General features: G+C 45.2%; 1 protein-coding gene across 2 annotated transcripts in view; it reads left to right on the top strand.

Moving 5' to 3' along the window:
- CEP95 (centrosomal protein 95) overlaps positions 1–15,646 on the top strand; it is a 717,939-nt gene extending 702,293 nt beyond the window's left edge. For both annotated transcript variants that reach the window (XM_085617251.1, XM_085617252.1), the window contains exons 21-22: positions 11,896–11,967; positions 12,054–15,646. In XM_085617251.1, coding sequence (XP_085473377.1) covers positions 11,896–11,967; positions 12,054–12,230 — 249 coding nt within the window. In that variant the 3' untranslated portion in view covers positions 12,231–15,646. The remainder of the gene's footprint in view (positions 1–11,895; positions 11,968–12,053) is intronic.
- The last annotated feature ends 11,751 nt before the right edge of the window (positions 15,647–27,397 follow it).

Genomic DNA, 27,397 nt, shown 5'->3' on the forward strand with positions numbered 1-27,397 from the left:
CGGGCGTTTTCAGGCCCGCAGACAGGTGCTGCGACGATCTTCGGATAGCGGGCGTTTTCAGGCCCGCAGACAGGTGCTGCGACGATCTTCGGGGTTAGCGAGCACTCGGCGACAGCGGAGCGGCGATTTTTCTCACGCTCACCAGCTGCAGCGGCTCGCTAACGGAGGTTAGCGACGATTTTCAGCGCTCTCTTCTCAGCAGTAGAACTAGAGGCCCTGGAACACACAGGAGCCTCACCTGCAGATAGTAATCCTCGCTGGGAGGAAACAGGAGGCTGATGGTGGAGTCTGATGTGCCTGAGACTCCAGCAGGAGGCTAGCTCTCTCCTAGCCCTTGGGTGATTGCTGTAGCACAAAAATAAAAGTCCAATCAAAGTTCTTTTCCTCTTCTTGAAGTCCAGTAGTAACAGCTGCAGGCCAGTCACAGAAACAGCACACAAGCACAAGGACAGTCCTTCTCCTGCAGATTCTTGTAGCCACACGGACAAAGGTTCTTCTTGTTATCCAGGAGCAATACAAAATGTAGGGGTTTGTGCACAAATATTTATACCCCCAAAGTCTTTGTTCTTAGGGGTCCCAAGTCTCTGAACCCAGCCAGAACCAGTTTGGCCCAGCCCTGGAGCACTTTGTTGATCAGGCTGCATCCTTCCTTTCAGAAAGAGGGGGTCTGCCTCAGACGCACAGTGGGAGGTGGAGCCAGCATTCACCTTGCCAGGCACAGTCCTATTCAAGTGCGGGAGCTACCCCTCCCCTCACACCAAGGCAGGTCGCTCTATTCAACCCAGGTCTGACTCAGCCCGCCCTGTCCCTCCAAAACCAGACAGCCAATACACATCATAGCAGACCAAACTGGAAGGCTTAGGCAAGAAAGTACCTATATTCTTAAAAGTGGTAGTTTCAAACAAAGAATATAAAAATAACCTTCACTAAAAGATGTATTTTAATATTCTGAGCTCAGGCATACTAGATTTGTTTCTCTACCTTGTTCTGTGGGTCAGTTAGGACTATAGAATGTAATAGCCCAGACCTCCCATTCTGGCCTATTGAGAACAGGTAGCCTTACAGTAGTGAAAAACGAAATGGGGTGTAATTCACTACTAGGACATGCTACATACATCAGGGCATGTCCTACCTTACACATACAATGCGCCCTATCATAAGGGGGGCTTACAGGATGCCAAGGGAAGGTTCAGGGGCTGGGAAGTGGGTGCACTTCACAGCCAAGATGGCAGTTCTGGACTGCACGCAGACACTGCAGTGGCAGGTCTGAGACACACTTTACAAGCTGCTTCTGTGGGTGGCACAAACCAGTGCTGCAGGCCCACCAGCAGCATTTGGTTTACCAGCCCTGGGCACACACAGGCCACGCTACTAGGGACTAACAGGTAAACCAAATAAGCCAATCATGGATGTACCGATTCATATGTCATCTTTACCAAGGGAGCATTCGCGCTGTGGCACTGAATGGCAGTGGCACAGCGCCCAGAGCATCTATAACCAGCAAAAACAGAGGAGATACAGCGAAAAAATGGAAAGGAGACTCACGCCAATGGTGCCAGGTCTAACACTCGACAATTAGGGCCTCTAGCACAATCAGAGGACAAGTGGCGTGTTCTTCAAGATAACTTCTTGCCAAGAAGTCATACGCTGCCGTTCCGATGTCCCAATTCCCTAGGACTCCATGTGCCGCTCCACAGTCCATAATCCCGACACCAGAACAGTCCAACTCATGAGCCACTAATGAACACAACAGTCGATCATAATCCGGGGCAGGAGACACCGAGTTTGACAAGCACAAATCCAGAGCCCATTCGAAAGGACAATCTAGGCAATGAAACACAGGTTGCACGCATGTAAAGTAGGAAAACCGGAAGGACAATCCATAGGCTATGCTCAGGGTTGCCACTGGTAAAGTTCCATAATATTCAAGCATACAGTTACGAAGATGGAGCAGCCAGGACAGGCTGTCGCGTGACACAAATTGTGCAGCCATTGCGCAGTAAGCAGATCAACAACAGCACACCAGTCGTGAGTGCGAGAATCAACGGGAGCCCGCCAAAGACGCTGGAAAAAATAGAATGAAATAATGCCGGTATCACACCAAAAATAGTTTGGAAGGAGGTCACGAGGCCGGAGCCCACACCTTTGAAAAAATTTACCTAGCCAGTTGTTGACGAGGCATTGAATATAGTTTGAATCGGGGCACCGAAATGCAATGGGAGATCAGTATTTAAAAGCGCATGCACCTCTGTGTGGGTGTTTGCTACGTGAAGGACAAACGTTTCACGGGACGAAGTCAGAGCGACTTCTTTTTGAGACAATAGTGCCCTTATTCTGCTCATCTTGTTGAACTCTGCTTTCAAGGTTGGAATGGAAGGCCAGATGGATACATCCAGCCGCCCATGCGGGGGTGGAAAAAGGACATTTTTACAGCAGATTACTCTCTGTGATACAGTCACAAGCATCCCGCAGCAAGCCTTGTTATTTAAAAGCAAATAACTACCGTTAGCTAGCAACGTGAAAGAGGGTGTAATAGCTGCCACTGGAATTCCTTTCAGGACGCATGCTAAATTAGGCGCTTGCACATTGCACGCGCCATGCAATTGGATGTGCCTACAGACTACAGAGTGATCAGGTGTGGAAGTGCATTCCTCACCCTTCAAATAAACATCTTTACCTTCTCTCATACACCTGTATGTAAATGGGAGTGACCAAACTTCATGCAGGAAAGCAGTACCCAACGGTTCATATCTGCCTAGGGCATAATGTTTCATGCACAAACTGAATTTAAACAAAGGAAATGGCAATGTGATTAACCCGTGGATAAGCCACACAGCTGAGTTCAATTTGGCCACAGAGAAAGGCAAATGTTCTAACTTTTCAATATGCAGTAATGAATATGTTGCATCTTTCATGGACATGAATTGTTGTTTTGCAGTGAGATTAAAGGGAAGGAATAAAGATGAAGTATTCATGTAGTCCCAGGGGACTTTCCCAGCCTTTAACGTTTGCAAAGTCCATGCCAACTGCATGATAGAACGTAATTGATTTTGACAACGACACAAAACAGACATATCATCCTGCACAATATCAACAACAGATGAAACAATATTATCTAATGTGTAAATCCTGGAAGAAAGGGTGTTAATGCTATTATAGATAACAGCCAGAACGTTTTCCAAATTGGCCTGGTCAATGGCTCTCAATCTGGAAACCGCTTCAATTTGAGATAATTTCCAAACTTCGTTATAACCAGCATACACCCATCTTTTGGACCTGCCACCTACAGGACCCTTAACAAAATCATTCAAATCTATTGTGTCATTTAATTTAGATAAATGAAGTTTAACAGATGCCAAGGTGGAATGTTGCAGCCAAGATTGGCATAACTTCCCCACAGAGTAGGTAGTAACCGAATGGGACGATTCAAAGCGGGGGTCTACGCAAACCTGCGTATACCCAGGTTGCAGACCCAGAAAACAATGTTGACAGAAATCTGAGCTTGTCTGCCAAGTCAACCATCCTTCAGAATGTAATTTGGAAATATTGAAGGATGTATTAGTAATGTATGACTTCAACGCATCAAGGGACAGATCTGTATGATTATCCCAATTTGGATAAGCACCCAGATCTGGAATAGAGGGAGAATTCAGTTTTTTAGAAGTAGCCAATCCAAAGCAGGTGGTGTGAAAAATAGTCGAAATCAAAAATAATATATGGTTTGGGATGAGGCAGGCACGATGCAAAGCTTCAGTTCGTTGTACCTGCCATGGTCTAGAACCTCAAACAGATTTAGGGTCAATAGTAGCTTTCCACAGATTATAACCCTTGATAGCCAAATCATCCATAAACTATTTGGAATACAATAATTTAGTGTGTGTCAGCCTAACCTTTGATGAAGACTCTGCTGCCACTTTAAAATAAAAGGTGGCAGGGTAAGAAACACTGAAATCAGTAAAATAAGCACATTTTTCACCAATGTGTTGGAGCTGCCTTGCATTGGCGTCGGACAATGTTCCCATTGTGTATAATTTACAAATTAACAAGACGAAAAAATACCACTACAAATCCAATGGACATAAACAAAAAAATACATATGAGCACCAGCCAAATGTAAGTCCAAGGGGGAATCAAAAAATGTATTTTAAACCAAACAGCAAAAATAGAAACTTTTGATGGTGTTCTGGAAGTCATAGAGTTAGTATCAAACGAGAAACGTGACTGGGTAACTGCGGTTGATTGTAAAACAGGCAATGACACTTCTGTGGGATAAGCATACTCAGTATGTTCAGGCAGACCACCAGCCGGTGGTGGCAACAAAGGATCAGCAACTGTATGCATCTTGATAGCAATATCAGGCATGGTGGTAGAAGCCGGAGCCAAAACAGAATTTTCCAGCATCGCAGGGCAAGAAACCGCTGGAGTCATACAAGAAGAATCGGCCACTTGCTGTAGTTTGACATTGTCAATGGAGATGTACATTGTAATCCTTGCGACCAGGAAGTGGAGGTAAAATGACTGTTCTTGTACCCTGCACGCCAAGCACTGGAACCGGGGCACGATAAGAGGGGCCGAACTCCTTCTTGTTCTCCACCTTCTCACGGACCAGGTCTCCAACTGGAGGTAGCCATCCGACTACCCGAATCTTAAGCGCAGCATCAGATGTGGAGGGCAAGTGTTCTTTTGCGAGACTGTCTCTGCTCTCTTGTAGACTCTGTAATACAGCACAGTGATCATCTACGTCAAAGGATGCGGCTGACGCCGCCATGTCTAGACCATCAAGGTCTGGGACAAACATTTTTATGCCAAAGAGCATCATGTATGGGGTCCACCCACCCAGAGACCTTCTACGAAGATTATTAAGTGCACTTTGAACGTTATACAGATGGGCTAACCAGTTCCGGCCAGTGCCTAAAACCCTGGCTGTCAAGGATTGCTTTAAGTCACGGTTCATTCGTTCCACTACACTATTACCCTCAGGTCGGTATGGAGACGAAAATTTGACTTGGACCCCTAAGGATTTCATGGCTTCTTTGTACGCCTTAGAGGCCAACGCAGGGCCTTGATCAGAATGAAAGGTACCTCATGCAAAAATTCCCACAAAGACATGCAAATCCCTTATGACAGTACGAGCATCAGCACTCCTTTGAGGCCCTACCCAAAGAAAACGTGTGCACGAATCCACTGCAACTAAGATGTATTTATACGCAGTATCGGAAGAGAAAGAACCGCAGTGATCTAAATAAACACACCCAAGTGGTTTGTTAGATATGTACAACTGAGTTTGTGGTGGGCGCGCAGCAGTCGAAGGTTTAATCTGCTGGCAAATGTCACAATCAAGGACATAAGTGCGTGTTTGTTTATACAACCCGCGCCACCAGTAACGTTGTTGTAACTGAGTAACAGTAGCTGACACCGCCGGCATGGGCAGAGGCCATACCCTATTGAGCCGCTGTTATCAAGGAAGGTCTGCAGTCAATCTGTTGGGAATCAATCTGTCTCCAACGCCGTTAATTCTCACATATGGGACTTTATCAGGACTTAAATGATAAGAAGGGAAACCTATTGGGTAATTACTTCCCTTCTCTGTAGCAGCAATAGCTGCCAAGATGTCATCATCGATCTTACTTTTGGATCTTGTAACTGCTGCTACTAGATATGTCGCCACTGCTGTTTTCGCTGCTTCGTCAGCCAAGCTGTTGCCGACAGCGTGGACACCCACTCGCTGGTGACCAAGAGTGTGAATTACATTCACGAGAGGCAGATGTTGTTTAAGTTCTGCCACTCGAACCCAAAGCATTTTATGCTTAATTGTGCTACCCTTGGAATCACGATATTCATTCTGAGACCAAAAGAATAGATTGTCGTTAAAAGACTGAACACAGTAAAACGAGTCACTCACTATACGAGTAGTAACCCGAGGATCCGCAAACTCCAGTGCCAGCACCAGAGAACGGAGCTCTGCCAATTGTGCGGTACAATCTCCCAATGACTGCGTATGCACGACATCAGACTTGAATTCTCCATTCACGAAAGTACCCGCCACAATTGCGCAGGCTGCTGAATAGGCATGCTTCGATCCCGTCGCCGGTTACGCCGAACCGTCAGTGTAAATGACACAATGGTAATCTTCAAGCGGGCGCAAAGACAGAGGAGCTAGATGAACGAATTAACACTGCAAGTACTCCTGAGTCTGTAATGAGGCATCAAAGATATAGGTGACATCTGGCGATGTCAAAGAAGTGGCCCATTGTATCCAACGTGGATGCAAAGCTTTAGAATTGGGTACACTGGCCTTTGTCACTGCCTCTAGAGCAGGATACAGTGTGACCACCAACATGCGTTTTCCTTGCGATAGCGCTGGTTCTTTAAGAATCGCCATCTGAACTACAGTCAAAACTTTTTCGACTGTGGAAGAGCGCAGTTCAGCCAAAGTGTACAGGTGTGATTTGTAGGCAATGGGGACGGTGTCGCCCTCATTGAACGTTAAGTACGTGAAACCCACTGCGCCTGGCACAATTCCTATTACCAGGTTAGTGTGGTTATCACGTGTCAGTAAGTATTTCAAAGCAAGAAGATCAGCTTGCAAAGATTGCAAAATAGCTGAATGCTCTGGCAGCCAGCTCGCTTTGGAAAAAGTAGGTTGTACCAAGGCATATAACTGCTTGATACGCTGGGCATAATCGGGAATGTACGTATGACCGAAATTCAGAAAGCCCAGCAAAGACTGTAATTTTTTCAGTGTTGTAGGAGCACGCAAGCATGCGCACTTTTCCAGAAAGTGAGGCGCTAACCCTCGACCCTCATTGTTGAGCTCGTAGCCCAAAAACACTGTATATTCTGCAATGTGAGACTTCGCAAAGTTGAATTTGTAACCGAAGTCTGCAAACATAACAATAATGCGATCAACGCGACACAGATGCGGCCACAACTTGTCGTCAGTGAGATAGATATCATCAACATACGAGTACGCATCAGGGTCAATGCTCTCCAACAGAGAGACTACACGTGCGGCAAAGACGCCAGGGCTGTTTTTATTGCCCATGGCTAATCTCTTAAACTGTTTTTGTTTGCCGCCAGAAGTAAACGCTGTCCACTGACTACTAATAGAGGACCGGTTATGGCTGTAAAAGCCATTGGATATGTCAAGTGTGGTCTTAAACCTTTTACGCACAAGACTATCAATGAGGGCAGAACTGTGGGTATTCTGTACAGCACATGTCCGACAATGAGAGTTCAAATGCCGGTAATCCAAAACTAGGCGGTACGACCCGTCAGGTTTGGTTACAGTGAATAAAGGATTATTCATTGGTGATACGCATGTTTCAATAACACCCTGATATTCCAATTGCTCAAGGATTTCTGCGACGTGAGATCTAGCTTCGCGGCGCATGGGATATTGGGGCTGTGGCTGGGGCATGGACCGTAATGGAATCTCGTGGCTTGGAGACAATTTATCCCACCCTACCCGAGTACAGTACAACGCCGGCGCAAGCACCTGAGCCCACTCTTCGGCAAACCTTTCAGCGTGCTCCTTTGGCACTGTGTGCACAAAGGGCGGGAAGATTACCTCCTCCCCTCTAGGAGCATCCAAAATGAAAGCCGGGGGCCAGTCTGCCTCCGCTAAGAGAATATCATAGGAAGAGGTCAGATTATTCCAAAAAATCCCTTGTATTGTACGTTGTATGCCACCTTCAATTAAAAGGACTATGTCAAATAGCCTATCAGGGGGAGCCACTCTAGTGTCAGCAGTTTCTACAGTAATGAACGTGTCAGTTGCTGTCGCCTCCAGATATGGACGCAGTGCTTGCCGCACTACTGTAACCTCCGCTGCGCTGTCGAGCAGCGTTAGTGCCCATGTCAGGTTCCGAAGCTGCGTTCTCACTATCTGTGGCATACCTTGCTGTTAGTGCAGCAACTTTCTTCTTCTGAAACTGGGGACGTTGACGTGCAAACTCATCCTGCTTGCCCTTACCGTCAGGCTGACTGGGCTGCTCACGTCCTTGTTGGGCACCCCAACCTTTGCCACGTTCTCCGCCACCAGACTGTGAGACCGATATTTCCTATGAAGAACGAGGAGAACGTTGTTCAGTAACCTGAAATCTATCAGGTGACCTAATGTTAGTGCGATCGTGCAAATCGTATGTGTGTTCATCACTCGCCTGTACCGGAGACACAGGACGAGACCCTTGTTTCTGTTGCTGCTTTCTCTGTTTCTTTGTTCGCCAATTTTGTTTAGGAAAAGTTGGACGATCGTCTTTGACAGACGAACTCACCTTAGTCTGCTGTATTAAGTCTGGTATGACAATAGTTGGCTTAATCCCTAAACTACTGCGGCCAATAGTTCTATATGCTTCCGCAATAATTTTAGGCAACTCTCGGGGCTTATCGAGCTCATCAACGCGGGCTAAGCCATTAGCCATTCGAAATTGTACCGCATCTCCCTTGAGATTACCAAGGACGAGAGTGGCAACTACGTCGAACACACCGACAAGCCGCATACCCAACTCGACTGCCGCCTCCGGACCGTGTTGATCTTGAACACGTTTGATAACGGAGGGAAGCACAGCCATAGATGGGGTGCCGAAGCACTTCGAGTAGACCGCTGCAAAAACCTTACCCCAGTTGTCACAATCGGACACCTCTGGGACTAAGTCCTTCTGCAAACTAATGGTGAGGATCCTATGTTTTTCCACAGGAGTAGAGTGCGGAAATACTGCTTCCAGCTGGTCACATTTCTCAGCAAGCCAATAAGGCAAATCGTCCTTATTCTGGGGGCGCTTGCCCATTACCGAATTAACCATGACGGGACTAATAACAACCCCGGCCTGGCCAGCTGGCTGACCCGCAACAGCAGGTGCCCCCCACCTGCACGTTGCGCGAGACTTATTGCACTAAAGCCCTATACACAGTAATCAGGGCTGTATGGAGGACACGCAACTCATCCACCGCATCATTCAAATACCGAGGGTGAGGCGTAAATCCGGCCAACACCGGCCAAGAGGCCCCTGGAATTGACAAAGGGCCCATTCTAACCGGTGTAACGGCATGGGGAAGTGTGCCATTAAACCAAATGCGATGCTGCCAAGCTGAAATAGGAATTTCTTGCGTCCTATATGGCGTATAGTTTGCTGGGAGCTGCGTGGGAGTATAGGAGTGAAACGTATCGTCATCTGCATTTACCGCTGGCATAGTCACCCAAGAGTAAAACAACTCGTAGGGATATTATGCATCTGTACTCACAACAAAAATAACGGCCATCCCATCATCCAGCACCCCAAACTGCGTCAAATGACGCCGCAGAGGCGTTCGGCTATGCGCTGCAATATCAACCGCCATAAGGACACAGAGGAACAACAATGGATATTACAGTAGCACAAGCGTTCAGAAATAGAAAAAAACCTTTTTAATTAACAAGCTTGAGGGAACCTATCGTACAAACAGGTAGGTCAAAACCGTCACTCCCTCTATCCGGAAACAAGAGTGAGGGTGTCGTGGACTAATATAAGCACTACTAAGGCGTTTCAAATCAGAAGACCAAACGTTAGGTGCGCCATGTTGCAGGGATTCTGCTCATGCACAGGACTATGCGCAGGAAACCAGGACCTCAGTGAATTGCGGTGTACCAAAAACTCACCTCAGTACCCAGAACCCCAATCCGACTAGCATCAGTGTCCCATTCGTTATCCGTATTCTCTCGGAGCTCCCAATGTATAGACAACCCAGAACAAGCGACTTAGAGTACTCTCAGGAATGGTGGGAATCAGAAATACCAGTTCGTTATTATTCTCATGTCAGTGTAAATCAGAGACACTGTAAAGTTTAAAATAGTTATTTTATAAACTACGTGTCCTAAGATGCAGTACCTTAGCTAACATAAGCAGACAAATGATTATAATTAAAACCATCAGCATTGTTACAATACCATAGAAAATGAAGGGAGAAATCATATTACAAATGACAGTGGAATACAACCACCTTCCTTTCACTAGTGAGCTAGTATTATGCTAATAGAAGGTCTCCATGTTTGAATGCGGAACCCCATACCGTAAAGATCAGCTTGGGTGAATCACATCACAGGATCAGCTTTGCTCTGCGCCTGGAAAAGTTCTTCTCCAGAATGTGTGTGTAATGCATGCAAACTGCAATATTAAAGGCTCTCGACTTTCAGGTATTTGCAGCTGTGTGCGTGTTATGGCTAGAGAGTGGGCCGATCAACCTGAACTCAAAAACATAAATTGTTTGGTGGCTCAGACTGTTTCTGCACACAATGTTCAGACCAAGGTCGCAGTGCACGTCTAGGGATGTGAACAACAGACAGTTCTCATGTGAAGAAAAGGAAAGCAAGCAGTTTTCAAATAATATGTTTCTGCAGTGTCGTGTGCAAAAGCAGCAAAAGTGGCAAGATGGCGTTTCTAACATCTAACGTGCTTATGCTAACTTAGCAATGTATGCATCTAAAACGCTGCCTCCACTACAAAGTCAATTCACTTCTCAAATGTAATATCCCAATTTTCATAGTTAATATCAAAAATGTATTCTGTCCATCTTTATGTTGGACCCATTATCCAAAATACCGGTCAAGAGACCAACCACATTGAACCAGACTTAAGTAATATATAAAATCTATTAGAATACATTCCAAATGCACTAATCTCTTATGCATCAAAAATTCAAAGCGCCATGACCTTTATTCAACAGTACCTTACATCACAATATGGCGGCTACATGATTACAAGACAGTCAAAAAAACAAGGAAATTGTATGCAAATCTTCAGCATGTGCCTGGAATGGATCAATTGACTCCATAGTAGTTGAAGTGAGTGAATAGATAAAGGGTTCTTTGAATGGTTTGAATGCTTAAACACCTGTATGGTATATCCGAGGGGAATGAGCCTACCACTGCTTCCAGATTTGGCTTTCAAGTGCCACTCTCTCGTGTTCGAAAATGGGAATTAACCCAACATCAAACATTGCGTTGACAACATTTTTCACTCAGTGTGTCCTTCAATGGTATCAAAGCAGAGGTGCTGTTCCTAGCAAGAGCTGCAAATTGAGCAACTAGATTCCATTGGAGCTCGCACTTGTTTATTATCCCACCACAATCCAAGTGAAAAGATCTTCTGTGTAGTTATTGGCTCCCAACTATACTTAACCTCCCCCCAACCATCAAGTAAATTCAGTATTTAAATGGACCACCTATCAGCTGTCCTGAAAGTATTTGCCCTGTTCCCAAGTATCAAATTGCTTTGCATGAATCGCCCTTTCAAAATCCATTTAATGGTAAAATCACACCGCTGCTACAGAAAACACTACAACAAACCTTGCAGTAACTTTAACAGTAGATTTGCTCCAAAGGTAGTTGCTTACATTTTTAGGGGAATTAGATGTTGTAAAAATGGCTGGTGTGGTGATAGTGGGGCTGACAGATAATAAGCTTAGAATAGAGCGTTCAAGGCAAACTGAAGAAAATGAAATAAACTGTACTCTTCCTGCTTTCAGACAGGGAAGTAGCCAATACCTGTAGCCATTTAAGTGAGATCTGATGTGGGTTGGCAGCTAGCACAGCAGGCTTTCAACCATCCTATTTCCAGGTCACAGTTTGGTTTTGCAGCACAAAGGTAAAATGTATATTTCTAATCCAAATTAAAAATATTTTATGATCTAAGTAGGAGAAAGCTGGAGTTGCAATGAGAAGCTTTGTGATCTCAGTGAGGCGATGTCGTGGTTTAGGTCAGAGAATTTAAGTTTTGTTAATGGGTAGGTATGGATCATTGGCTTCTGGAACGGGGTGGGAGGTCTGGGTACAAAAATTACAAGTCTCTACCATTGCTCCTTGAAACCAGAGACTGTTTGTTTTGGTCTCTGTATTCATTTTTATCTTATTTTTTTTAGTTTGCTATGTTAGCGGAGGCTGTCTCTCGGGAACGTCATGAAATAAAAACCAGAGAAAAAGCCCAAGAAAATGTAAGTACAAATTCCCAAATGTAAATTTTACTTTAGTTAATGGCAGTTTTCATACTTATGAGTTTTATGACTTTATTTCTTTGCAGTCACTCAACAAAATGAAGAGAGGCCTGCGGGCCAAGATGGAAAAAGAAATTCGGGAACTACAGGAAATTATTACAAAAAATGATGATGATGCTTTCTTCCGGGAGCTGGAGGCAGAACGGCTAAAGAGAAGGCTTCAGATGGCATCATTCCAGTACAGCAAAAGCCATCTCCTGTAATAGGAAACTTCCATCAACACGCTTGATATTGGTGCATATATTGGAGGACACAGACAAATCCCCTGCCATCATGGAGGAATTTCAGTGATGGTGATATGGTGCCATCAGGAGTGCCATTACTTTGATCTTAATAGCTCCCATTAGATTCAGACTTCTCCTTACTCATCCCTTGGAAAAGCAAATTTGCACACATTTAAACTCGTGCATTGGAGGTGCGCATGGTCAGAAGTATGACTGGAAAATTGAAGGGGAGGTTCTTCAGTGACTATATTGAGTTCTTAAATCTGAATTCTTTTTAACACTTGTAAGAGAAAAGTTTGACACTTGATGTCAAAAAGTACTTTATGGACCACATTTCATCAACAAAGCGCTCTTAGGTGCTGGTACTGGTGTGACTTTAGCATAGTAAAGGTTAAAATGCAAGCTTCTGTTGTTTTGGGCCACAGAAAAATACTTCCTGCTGTTAATGCCACACTGCTGCTAGGTGGCTTTTTAAAACTGTCAAACATGAAGCACTGGAGACTAGCAATGGCATTGTGTTTGTAAAGCAAAACACTTTAAACATCAGTTTATTGTGCAGACTAATATTCCACTGACTACTCCGCGTACTAGATTGCATGTAAAAGATATAAGCCTGAGTCCCAGATATCTGCATTTGACAGGACAGTATGACCATACCATTTGCTTTTGTAATGCATGCTAGGGCGGGGCTGAAATGCAGTTTGGTTCTTCAGCATAGTCTGAGGGTCTACCTTAGGCTGATCGTGTTTTTCCCAAGACTTTGTCTCCTATATAAATGAAGTAAAAATGGGTGCTCCTACGGCCAGTAATAAATCTATCTCACCTCGTCTTGGGTAGCAGTTGATAAAAGGGGTCCAGAACCATCTGATGCTGGTGCGATTGGAACAGAATGTTACTTGCCTGAGCCAATTGTGAATGTGGTTATTCTGTCCTATAGTTGCATGTATAGTGTATTTCAGCAAGTGGGATTGTGACGTGTAACATACCATGATGAATGTGAAGAGCAGAACTAAGATTGTTTCAACTCGATAAGTACTTTGCCATTGACGCCCACTGCTTGGCTCATCATGTTACAGGCCTGTGAATAAAGCTTCACTCGTGGTTCTAGGTACAGGGAGATCAAGACTTCATATCTGTTCATTGGCTTATCCACCTGCAATAAGATAGGAGCCCTGGCATGGGCGCTCGTGCTCCATAAATGCCACTCCCATGCTGTAAGTTTGAGAATCTCTTTACAATTGAGACTGTTTGGCGATATAGAGTGTAGACATAGAAACATCACTTACCTGTAGTTGAATATCGTCTAAACTGAGCATCTTTGTTGAATTTGTCCTGTATGAGATTAGATTTGTTAAAACATCTAGCAAAACTCTGATATGACCGACTTCTTCCCAGTATGATTGCACAATGTTGTAGCACTTGTATCTGGTAGAGGCTGGCTAAGAGAAAATGTTGATCTTAAAACCTGAATATGTTTTATTCAAGAAGTGGTAGCATGCTAAGAGTTTAAAGCACACGGGTCATAAGTATGCAAGCAACTTTTCTGATCTCATATCAGAAGAAAGTCATTCTCTCTCTAAATTGAACACAGTGATGAAATGTTTACATCTTTGTGTTTTGAAAAGTTCTGTAGATATTAACTTCTCAAACCTACTATGTGCTGTGTAAAATAGTAGACATTTTTTGTTACCAGATGTGCCAAATAATCTACGGCATTAGTGAGTGAGTCATGAGTTACGGGTGAAATGGCCAGTCAAAAAATGAAATGATGAGGGCAGTTTGTTTGCTGTTTGTTGAGTGGTACAATGGGTACATAGATGACTGACGTCACAGTGAACGCAGGATGTGGAAGACAGTCTCGATTTCAGCTTTTGTTTTGTAAAATTCAAACATCGACGCACAAGATTGGTATGCAATAGTAAATTGGTTGAATTTGTCAGCTTGTTTTAAGGGGTCTACTAACGTCCATTTTTACTTGAAAGAACATGAAATGTTCCATTTTATCATTTTAAACATGACAATTCTCAAAAATGAAGTGATAGTGGCAAACTAAACCGATTTAAATATACTAATATCTCAATTACGAGACAGATTTTAGCATGGAGTAGTTTCAACCAATCGTTCATCTTTTGCATTTAGCGTTTAAGGTCTATTGTTCAGATGTGGTTTATGTGGGAATTGGCCTTCAGTTTGTGCTATATTTGATGATTATGCTCGCCTTTCGAAGTCAAATTTTATATTTGGCTTGCTTTTCGGATTGTTTACCCCTTATTTTACAAAATCATAAAATTCAAAGTACTGTTAAACTAACAAAACACTTGGAACTAAAAAATACCAATCCTGGATTATGTATTAGGCTGAACCCCCTTCTACAAAAAGCTGTTAAGAGTAAAAGAAAACCCCTTGAAGTGCCGCTAGTCATCCTGCAAGAAAGACCTATTTTTCGGAAATATAATTTTGTAAGTTAGGACCTAAGTAGGCTTTCATAAAATAAAAATGTTTAGTTTGCCATTAATAAATCTGACGTGCTTTTTACTATCTAATTTAGGATTTTTGATTCAAAATATATTCTTTTATACTTACATTAAGTACTTGCTGGTGAATTCGTACACAGAATAGAAATGTCTTATTTCCTAAATTATTTCAGATTTCAGTCGTTTGCTGTGTCTGACCAATTTGAATGTTGAGAGTCAGGAACGTATTCTTCATAAAGTTCCTATCTTTGAAGACTATTACCATCGCACTTGGTGACTGCACGTTTTCAAGTGGGTTACCTTCTTATAAATATAACCCACAATAAATATTAAACTCAATTTCCATAGCACTTCAACAGGCCCCTCTTTTTTCCCCTGGTGTTGGAACTCTGAAACCTTTGGGCAATCATGAAGACTGCTTTGAGGTTTTAATAACATGTGGCCAGGTAACGCACAGATCAGTCCTGTTTACCCTCTGGCCTACCTATCCCCCCTCCTCTTTCCTTTGTGCCTTTCCTCATTTTCCAATTACTCTTTCCACATACTGAAGAGCACTGGAACCTCTGTCACAACCATTTTTCGCTGGATTGCATTGGTATAGTGGCTTCAATTTATAAAGGATTGTCACGCATTGTTTTATTTTCCTCCTCCAGGAACTTTAACAACTTTATGGCCTAGTGTATGACAAAGTACAGACTTGGTGTGATAATGTTTAATGGAAATTATTTGAAAGAGGGGTTTGTTTTAGCACCCTGTCACCTTCTGTTTTTTCTGCCTTGAGACAATGGTCCGAACTCCTGAGGCCTTTTCATACACATTGCTAGAACCAGACCTAAGGCAATGCAACCAGCACTACGTGTAGGGCTAGGGTGTGCAAGCACTCAAGTCCGTACATTAATTGATAACAAACAAATAGATCCCTGCACCTGTAACACAAAAACAATATGTATGTGCATAGGCACACAACTATATAATTTCACTGATATTTTAGAATGCATTTAAGAAGGGGAAATTGCATTCTTTCTTCACACATCCCTCTCTCCAGTAAGAAGGAGAAAAGGGAATATTTTGTTCTATTATTGACTTGGCACGTTAGATGACCTTTGTGGGCATCTGTTGCCCTCTTTGGCTGGTTAAGACTTAAATCATATGTATTGAAACATTACGAAACAAAAAACTGACCGGACCAGGAAAAACCTGCTAAAACCTCATAGTATAGAGAAAATCAAAACCTGCTTTCATAGCAGTCGCTCTCCCAACCCGTGCTGTAAATGTGTCCCTCTACCCATTGAGATCATGTAAGAGCCCAAGGAGTGACTTTTCAATACATAACCACCATTCAAGGTAGGAAAGGATTTGAAGGAGCGGTACAAAATGCATAGAGATAAAGAACAACTCAAGGAATTCAGGAAGAAGGTCAAAGATGCCCCCTCAACCCAGCCGCCAACATAGCAAAATAACACCATGTTGGAGCATTTCCCAGGCGTATGCCACTTTTACTCTTGACTTACAGGGAAAATCAAGAAATGCAAGCGATGCAGGCATCGTTTCAAAATACTAGCCACGTAAAAGGTCAAAGTGTCTTCATCCAATACAGCCATCTGTCTTTATGGTCTTGTTACAGGTTCAGGCTGCTTCCGCCTGGGAGAAGACATAAGTTTGGTCCATGTTTTGAGTCTGACAGGGTTCCCTCACCACCGCTTAGATTCCAGGTCCCTGTAGTTCCTTGCACATTGGTTGAAACTTTTCTTCCTCCATTACATTGGGTCACCATACTCAGAAAAGAGAAGCACCTTCACTTCCTGGGGAGCCAAATGCTCATTAAAATATGTACATCACCTTCAGACTTGTTGTTTCAGTGATAATGAGCTGAAAACCCCACTACATATATTAGACACCCTCCAGTCATTCTCTAAAGCCTCCATTTTATTATCCAATAGGTTCAAGGCACCTTTTCCTGTGTCCTTGAGTTCACGGTCTCTTCCTTGCTCCTCCATGCCTTCAGTTTTACGCTTCAATAAACATACCTTGATACCAATAGATTTTGTTGGTTTCGTTTCTGCTACCCTGAATTCTATCTTCACTAAACGCGTCTATACTGAAGATGGAGATTTTTCCTCATTTTCTAATTTCTAACAATCAAACTCAGTCCAATACTATTTCTTCCTGGTCCCTGGCCCATTCACTCACTGGGCAACTGTCTCCTTCACCCACTGCATCGCTGCCCCATCTGAGTGGGGAAAATAAGTCGTACTTGGCCTTCCTCGGTGTCCCAGCAACCATTACGAACATGTACCATGTTTCATCCAACTACTAGTTCTATTCAAAGGCCTGTTGGTGATATCAGTGTGTGCCATGGGTTTCTCTATCTCAGCCCGGGGTAATTGGACATCTCATGTTCACCGGGATGTCCCTGGTCTGTATTGAATGTGGTCGGGCCTTTATCCTCTTACCTTTCAAACAAAATTGCTCTGTCACAATTTCTTATTTTTCTACAAAGTGTCCTGGCACCCAGCTGTTATTATTTGAAGAAGGCCTTAAGGAACTACTTTTGCGATTTGGATAACATTTCCTATTTTTTGACTAAGGGATATTTAATCTCGGGATGTTTGCGCAATTCACACTGGGCTCCCTTACCTCTCAGGCACGCAATTTGCTAATTGTCATAGCTTCTAGGCAACCCCTTGGAGACTGGCAGCCATCAGAGGAACATTTCCAGGCAAGCAATATTTTTAGAACTAAAACTACAAAGGCACATCAACAGGGTGAACGTTGGGACGAGTTTATTTTCTCAAATGTATATGCACATTGCAGGAGAGGAGGAAAACGGTGAGGCTAGTCACATTATACTTATCCTTTTTGTGGCGGTCCAATAATTGTGTGATGGGGAGGATACCATGAGATCGAAGTGAGAAACCTCCGAAAGAGCTGACAAGTCTTGTACATTTGAAAGGATGAGCATTTCTATTTTCTCTTTTTCTGGCTTAATAGTAATAAAGTTGTGTTTAGTTTCATGTCTCATTCCAACAAACCTAGAGTTAGCGCATGATCTTCAAAATTAGTCAGATGTCTACGTATTTATTTCTAATGAATGAATGCTTGATCGGTATGTGTTGTCATAAATTGACTGTAATCGTGCCATGAAACCACAATGATTTCACTAAATGCTTCCAACACTTGCTTTGATTGAGTGCTTGATAAATCTATTCAATCATATCAGCAAATACGTCTTTCTACATAAATTATTTAATGTTGCAATAACACTATGTGCTATTTCAACTAATACATTACTACGAAATAATGGTTTAGGCTGCTAGTTTGTAGATATTTTGTGGTTCTGTTTTAAAGATGTACATAACTTGTTTGAACTTTTCATATACAAATGAACATGTTTGTGCTAAAAGACAGTTATGAGATTGTAAAAACGTCAAGAGGATATTGCCATAAAATAAAAGATTTTATCAAGTAAACTAGTAAATAGGTGTCTGATTTATTGTGCTCAACCCACCTTTTCACACAATTTATTTGTGGAAATTCTTCAGCCTTGACAAACGAAGAAAAACTGTTCTACATATCATTGCTCATGTCCTCCTCTTACTTCTCCATGGGCTCCAACTGCTTCCTTTTTAAGTGTGGCCTAGAGATGGTTTTAGATGTTTCGCCTGGCTCATGTAATAAGATCCTAAATAAAAAAACTTATTATTTATTGGTTTCATTGGTCTTTTCATCAGTCAGTCACAATTTGCTTCCACCCACCACAGCATACAACATGGGACAATGAATCAACCCCATCTGACTTTCCGGAACCTGCGCATGGAGACTTTCCCAGCTGAAGAGCATCTAAATGACCTGCTTGCAGTGTACCAGCTGAAGAGGGAGTAGAGATGTTTGGACTCTTTGTGATGGTGAGCAAGAAAGACTAAGCAAATAGCCTTAAAAACAAAGCACTTAACAGGAGGCCCAGCTCACGCTCCTGGAGGCCCAAGCTTACCGGCTGGAGGCCCATCCGCCTGGAGAATGAACAGAGGCTCAGGATCAGAAGCTCGCATTCCTTAGGGATGAGCTCAGACAGGCCTCCATGGAGTCCGCTAAGCTGTTGTGGAGGTCCTCCGTGGCACGGGTGTATGGGTGGGGAGATAAAAATGGGAAGCTCCTCCACCACTTGGCCACTTATCCTATGGCTAACCGTATTATTCCCGAGGTGATGGATTCCCATGGGGTGACCCATCAGGCCCCCACAGTGGTAGCCCAATGTTTTGCTTCATATTATGCTTCCTTGTACTCTGCCCAACCCCCAGTCCTCGCTCTCTCAGAGCTCTTCCGGAGTGACCGATTCCCCCTCTCGCGGCTCACTGACGCTGAAGCAGAGGGCCTTGATCTCCCGATTACTCCGGCAGAAATCAGTGACGTTATCTCCTGCATGGCAGCGGGTAAGACGCCGGGCCAGATGGCCTCCCGCATGAGTTCTATGCGTCATACCTGGACACGCCTCATCCCCCCCATCTCTTGGCACTGTATTGAGAGGCGGCAGACCGCGGCTTTTTCCATCCTGAAACGGATCTGGCCACCATTGTGGTGATTCCGAAATCTCAGCCCCCCTCTGACCGCTGCTCTGATTACCGCCCTATTTTTCTTATCAACTCTGAGCTCAAAATATTTGCTTCAGTCTTTGCGCAGTGCATACGCCCTCATCTGAGCACATTGGTCCAGATGTACCTAGACTACATCTCCCATGATGCCTTGAGGGGAGGAGGTACTTCCGGAAATGAAGCCTTTCTTGCTCTCGTTGTGAAGAGAGCGGTCCGCTGGAGTGAAGGTTTTCGTTTGCTTCAGAGAACGGGGATGATCGGCTGGAGAGTTCCCGTACTTGGGCTCAGGTATTTCGGCGGCTAGTCGAATTCGGATCTAGGTAGCGCGTTTCCCCAAAGCGGAATGTTGTGGTGACTGGAACTACACATTGCTGTGTTTGGAGTGAGTGTTTGGAGTGAGTGTTTTGGGAATCTTAACATTTGGTCTTGGTTATTTCTTTGCTGGTAACGGTGGTGAAGGGAACCACGCGTTTTCAGAGCAAGAGGATATTAATGCTTGAATAGTTGTCCTTAAGCGGAACGCTGTGGTGACAGGAACCATGCGTTGCCGTGTTACTGGATAATCAGAGTCTGACATTCTTTCAGAGTGGAATGCGGTGGTATTCAACCATGCATTAACGTGACTAGACTAGAGTAATGGCCACCGAGTGACGCAATTCAACTGGAATACAAGGAAAGGTCTTCCCAAGAGTCCTGATTATGTGAAAGCAGGTACTCGTGATATGATTGACCTGTGAGTCAAAGTTTAGCGAAGTGTTAAAGATTACTCCAAGAATTTTGGCCACTTTAATAGGAGTAGGTAAAGAGCCGCATTCCTCAGGCCACCAACAGCAGGACCAGAGGGATTCTTGTGCACCAAACTCCAGCACCTCAGTTTTTTGTGTTCAGTTTAAGAATTCTTTTTTTTATCCAGATGTTAATCTTGGTTATGTAGAGATTAAATTTTTTAGCTACTGAGGGCAAGTTTTAAGAGACGGATACAATAATCTGTGAGTCGTTGACATATGAGAGTGCTGCATGAACTCATTAGTTTAGTGAGAGGAGCAAAATACATATTAAAAAGAGTGGGTCTCATTGAAGATCCCTGAGGGACCACACAGGGAAGGCTAAAGATCTTAGCTTTAAAGTCCCCACAATTGGCAACCCGCGCCCTGTTGGCTTTCCTTCTGACACCTGCCTGATGAAGGCATTGTGCCAGGCGCACAGGTGAGACTGTGTCAAAGGCTGCAAACAAATCTAGCAGCCCCACGACAGCTGCCCCACCCTGATGCTCTTGGCGCCTGAGTCTCTCCACTGTGGCCAACAGTACAGTTTCTGTGCTGTGACCACCTCTGACGCCATTTTGTGAAGAGTCAAGAATGTCACATCTCTGAATGAGCTTCGCTAATTCCTGATTACGGTATTTCTCGTGGATTTTGGCAGGTGAGATAGGATGAAAGTTCTTCATATCAGGATCAATGTTAGGCTTTTTTTGAAGAGGGATTACAGTAGCCTCCTTCCAAGGTTGAGGGAAAGTCCCAGAATCAAGGGTATGATTGAGTAAATGCTGTAAAGATTTGGCATAGCAATCAGGTGCCAGTTGCAGGATTTTAGGTTGGCAGGGGTTGTGATTATGTAGCCATTTCCATCCTTGTCTTCAACAAATTTGCCGCTGGTTTTTTAGATCATCTGTAAACCAGGGCGCAGAAGGTTTGGATCTACTGCAACACCTACTTGTCGGGGGAGGGAACAATTTCAAGGGCAGCCACTTTCCAGTTTCAATGTCCCTCAGCCGAGAGCACAGGCAAGGTACCTGCAGGGCTATGAACCAAATTGAGTGCCTGTTCAAGGACTACTGATGTAATTCTACTCCAGTTCCTGTCAAGAACTTACTTAGGTTTAGACAATCCTGGTCCCACCCCCACAGATGACAGTGCAGGCATCTCGCATTGCGGGATGGTTTCATTAAATGTCCGGGTAGGAGAATTAGAGAAGATATCATGTAAAGTGTGGCCGGCTAAATGAGTGGGGGCTTTCACCACCTGAGGAGAAAACTAAATTCTGCATAGATTCTGGGCCGTACCGTGCACATGCTAAATATGTGCTTTGCAACTGTTGATGACAAAACATCTTTGACACTGTTACTAGGAAGAAAATTCAGTATGGACCTCATATTCTTTTTTTAAATATTTTTTTAGTATTGAATCTCTTCTGTTAAAAGAAGTTCATTTTTCTTGTGCAATTGTAACCCTTCCCATAATGTATATATATTTTAGTCTTTCTTGTGTAATTACAAATATATGTATATATGTTCGAGGCATATGAGCTGCAGATTACACACTTGTGCATAGATCGCCATCTGATGTTGGGCCCGTATGTTTACAGTTGTTTCTCCTCTTGGAAAGTCTTTGGAAGTCACAAGGTCGGTGACTCCTCCTTTGGATCGTATTGCGAATGGGCTTCGGCTCCATCCTCAGATTGTTATTTTCCGCCATCGGGCTCGGATGTGATCGGTTCCGAGCAGGTTTCCAGTTCAATCGACGCGCAATCCTCACCCCAATTCGCGGTATTGTTTCGATCGCGATCTCCACACTCGACACGGCTCTCATCGATCAAGACCTTCGATTCCAGTCGTCGAAGCCGGCCTTCGGGCCTACCCAAGCTCCGGTCCTGGCTCATGGAAAGGACTCCCTTCAAGAAGTGCCCTCGATGTGGGTCCAAATTCCCCCACACCGATCTCCACGAAGTATGTAATCTCTGCCTCTCCCCTGAACACGAGGCTCGAGACTGTCCGGCGTGCAAGGCCTTCCGGTCGAAGAAAACGATTCGAGACCGAAGAGCAAGACGGACCATGGCGCACTCGTCGACGGCGATTCCAGATGACGTCTTCGGAGAGGGCGTCGACGCTCAAGAAGAACACCACACCGACGAGGGCCTCGTCAGCACCTCCGAAGCCGACGATTCAGATGTGGAGGACGTCACTCCGGCACAGAGGGTCATGAGTACCAATTTGCCCGCCCCCCCCCCTCCCCCACCCCCCCACACCCTCGCCGGCACCGAAAAAGGCTTCGGTCACGCCTTCGCCTCCGGGCCTAGGTAAGACCAAAGACACTGCTTCCCACACCGCACCTTCGGGACCAGTAAAAAAGCCGATTAAGCCTTCCGGCGGCTCGGGCTCGAGCCAGCCCACCGTCGGTGCCGACAAACACTCTTCCGCACCGACACCGAAAAAGAAAATTGCCTCCTCTTCGGCACCAAGCCCCATACCGAAACACTCTGTGCCGAAACCCAGTTCCACCTCCTCGGTACCGACTCCATTCCCGGAACTGACAAAAGCACACAAGGCCACCGGCACCGAGATCTCGAAGCCGAAACCCATCTCGACACCGACCAAACAAAAAGCCCTTCCCAAGCCGCATACTTCCAAACAGGACACTAAAGCGAAAAAAGCAACGGCCCAACACCTTCGGCGCCGACGGATAAACCATCTTCAGAAGAACTCTTTACACTGGATCCCTTGCAAAATACATTGACGAAGGATCCCAAAACCGGACATTTTATGCTCAGCATCAAAAAGAGACAGCTGGAAAAACCTGCCCCAGCTCCACCTCCAAAGAGGAAGGACTCTACTACCTCACCTTTCAGAATGCCTTCCCCACCTCTTCCACCTTCTCCCCCTCCACCTTCTCCTTCTCCACCCCCTCCTCATCATTCCCCAACACCCCCTCCGGATGATGATGATCATGACGACACATATGATGACATGGGGGACGTGCCCCATGATTTACCTACAGGGGACCCCACTCCCACAGGCTCCCCAGACCCATGGGACGACTATAACATCCCCGACATCCCTAATGTCCCACAAGATGTTCTCTATCCTTCGAGACCATCCCCACCAGAAGACTCATTGGGGTTCAACCATTTACTCCAAAGGGCTGCACACTATCACGGGGTAGATCTCCATACCGACCCCGTGGAGGAGGATTTCCTCCTCGATACTTTCGACACCACGCATAGGGCCACCTCCATCCTGCCCATGCTCAAAGGAGTTGTAAAACATGCGCCAGAGGTCTTTAAAGACCCAGTCAGAGCCAGGGTAATTAACCCGCGCATTGACAAAAAATACAGAGCCGCCCCTACAGATCCCTCCTACATCAGAGGGCCAGCACTGCTAGATTCCCTGGTAGTGTCCACAGCACGGAAGAGGGCCAACTCCCAGGCGTCAGGCGAAGCACCACCACCTGACAAAGAGCAAAACTCTTGGACGCATCCGGCAAGCTCACTGCATCACAAGCTGCCAACATATGGCGTATCGCCAATACACAAGCGTTACTGGCTAGATATGGCAGGGCCCATTATGAAGAGTTAGAAGCCATAATGCAACACCTCCCTGACAAATACAAAAACAGGGCAAACAAGTTAATTTAGGAGGGAAAAACCATCACTAATACCTCCATCCGTTGTGCCCTAGATGCAGCAGACACCGACTCCAGGGCCATCAATACTAGCGTCCTCCTCCGTCACCATGCCTGGCTCAGGATTTAAACCCAAAGTGCAAGCTTCCATCCTGAACCATCCCTTTGACCAGGAACATCTGTTCGGCCCAAAAGTGGATGAGGCCCTAGAAAAAATGAAAAAAGACACCGACACGGCGAAATCGATAGGAGCCTTACAATCACACCCTCCCAGGCGTTCCTTTCACCGTTCCTCCTTTCGGAGCACATCCAGAGGCTACTCCTCTGATACCGCTTCCACGTCATACAAAGCTCCTACCCAATCCACCTTCACTAGGGGTTACCAAAGAGGCGGCTACAGGGGCAACAATAATAAAGGCAGAGGCAAAACAAACACCGCCCGCTCAGCCTCCACACCTACCCAATGACTTCCCTCCATTCCCCCCAGACCATCCCACTCCGGTCGGGGGCAGACTCCAAAATTTCCTTCATGTCTGGGCTACCATCAGCTCAGACAAATGGGTGACACAAATACTTTGGTCAGGCTACTGCCTAGAGCTAATGTCTACCCCCTAAACATTCCACCCAGGCAACGCCCAATGTCACAGGAACATCTAGCATTACTAAAGCAGGAGGTAATCTCCCTCCTACAAAAAGGGGCGATAGAACACGTTCCTACCAACCAACGAAATCTGAGGGTTCACTCCCTATATTTTCTCATACCAAAAAGGGACGAGACTCTATGGCTCATCCTAGACCTCCAGCCCCTAAACACATACATACATTCAGACCATTTTCACATGGTAACACTTCAGCAGGTACTTCCCCTGCTCTCCCAAAACGACTTCCTGACCTAAAAGACGCTTACTTCCACATTCCTATACACCACCCTCACAGGAAGTTCCTCAGATTCGTAGTGGACAACCAACACTACCATTTCAAAGTACTCTCATTCGGAGTCACAACAGCACCACGGGTATTCACCAAGTGCCTAGCAGTCGTGGCAGCACACCTCAGGAGACAACACATCCATGTCTTCCCATACCTAGACGCCTGGCTAATAAAAGCCAGCTCATACAACCAGTGTGTACAACACACGCATGCCACTATCCAGCTACTTCACCAACTGGGCTTCACGGTAAACCACACAAAGTCCCATCTGCAACCGTCCCACGTAAAGCAATACCTCGGTGCCACCATATACACCTCAAAAGCGCTAGCCTACCCCAGTCCGGCCAGGATCACAAGCATTCAGGCTCTACGTGCAAAATTTACAGCACAACACTCCCTTCCAGCTCGAGTGTTTATGCAACTAATCGGGATGATGGTCTCTTGCACATTCATAGTACCTCACGCAAGACTCCAGATGCGTCTTCTCCAAGAGTGCTTTGCGTGCCAAGGGAACCAGGCCCAAGATCAATTAACAGATCTGGTGTTGGTAGACGGTCGTACCCATCGCTCTCTGCAGTGGTGGACCACCAAAAACCTTTCCAAAGGGCGACCGTTCCTGGACCCGGTTCCTCAGATAATACTGACAACGGACGCATCGCTCTCCGGCTGGGGAGCTCACCTGTTACATCACACCATGCAGGGCAGATGGACACCTCAACAAAAGTTACTCCACATCAACCATCTGGAATTACTAGCGATATTCTTAGCCCTGAAATCCTTCCAAACACAGATTTCAGGCAAGGCAGTCCTAGTCCGCACAGACAACATGACAGCCATGTACTACATACAAAAACAAGGCGGCACGCACTCTCCACAGCTCTCTCAGCTAGCACAGAGTATATGGAGATGGGCCATACCCCAGAAAATCTTTCTCCTGGCCCAACATGTCCCAGGAGTCCAAAACACTATGGCGGATCTACTCAGCAGACAGACACAACAGATCCACGAGTGGGAACTACATCCACAAGTTCTTCACCCGTACTTTCAACTGTGGGGGCATCCACAGATAGACCTCTTCGCCACCCACGAAAACGCCAAATGCCCAAGCTTCGCCGCCAGATATCCACACCCATTGTCCAAAGGCAATGCGATATGGATGAACTGGTCAGGCAAATTTGCGTACGCTTTTCCGCCTCTCCCACTCATTCCATTAGTGGCGCGCAAACTACAACACTCCCTCACTCTCATACTAGTAGCTCCAACTTGGGCCAGACAACCGTGGTACACCACACTGCTGGAATTATCTGTAGTACCACACCAAAAGTTAGACCTCTCTCTCCACACCTCTTAACCCAGAACCATGGAGAGATCAGACACCCGGACCCAGCTCAGCTCAACCTAGCGATCTGGCTCCTGAAATCCTAGAATTCGGGTACCTCAATCTTCCCCCTGACTGTATGAACGTCATCAAAGAAGCTAGGCGACCCACCACTAGAGTGTGCTACGCCGCCAAGTGGAAAAGTTTTGTTGTCTACTGTCACAACAATACCATTAGTCCCCTAGATGTGTCCATTCAACACTTCATAGGCTATTTACTACACCTGCAAAGATGCAATCTAGCCTATACTTCTCTTAGACTGCACCTCACAGCCATAGCAGCTTATCTGCAAAACAGGCAACATCGATCACTTTTAAGAGTACCTGCCATTAAAGCCTTCATGGAAGGCCTTAAAAGGATAATTCCACCCAGACTGCCACCCTCACCTCTGTGGAACCCAAACATCGTTCTCACCAGACTAATGGGGCCTCCCTTTGAACCTCTGCACAAATTTGAACTCCAATTCCTAACATGGAAAACCGCTTTTCTTGTAGCCATCACTTCCCTCAGAAGGGTCAGTGAGATACAAGCACTTACCATTCAAGAACATTTTCTGCAAATGCACCATAACAAGGTTGTTCTCCGTACCAACCCAAAATTCCTCCCTAAAGTCATTTCTCCCTTTCACATAAACCAAGCGGTAGAACTACCAGTTTACTTCTCACAACCACAAACCGTTGCAGAAAGAGCTCTTCACACACTAGATGTCAAAAGAGCTTTACTCTACTACATACAGAGAACACAACCTTTCCGCAAGACCAAACAGCTGTTTGTCTCTTTCTCTCCACCACACAAGGGCAACCCCATCTCCAAGTCGGGAATAGCTAGGTGGATTGTCAAATGCATTCAGATTTGCTACCACAAAGCAAAACGAACGCTATCCGTTCCCCCTAAAGCCCACTCTACACACAAAATAGGGGCTTCAATGGCATTTTTAGGGAACATCCCATTAGATGATATCTGCAGAGCAGCTACATGGTCAACACCGCACACTTTCACTAAACACTATTGTGTAGATGTGCAAACTAAACAACAAGCTAGTGTTGTCCAGGCTGTACTCAAAACATTATTTCAAACCACTGCAACAGATACAGGTGGTCGCCGCTAAGGGTGGGTACTGCTATATAATCTATGCGCAAGTGTGTAATCTGCAGCTCATATGCCTCGAACGGAATATGCTAAGTACCTGTATGCATCTGTGCATCTGTTCTTGGCATGTAGGGCTGCAGATCTACACACGCCCACCCGCCTCCCTGGTTACCTTTATCTGTTCCAGTTTATCTTATTTAGATACAACACACATGGGCATCTTTCCTGTTATTACTAGGCTCCATCTTTCCCTGTTGGCGAAAAACAATCTGAGGATGGAGCCGAAGCC

This window comes from Triturus cristatus, chromosome 7 (genome assembly GCF_964204655.1).
Source record: "Triturus cristatus chromosome 7, aTriCri1.1, whole genome shotgun sequence".
Classification (NCBI taxonomy): domain Eukaryota; kingdom Metazoa; phylum Chordata; class Amphibia; order Caudata; family Salamandridae; genus Triturus; species Triturus cristatus.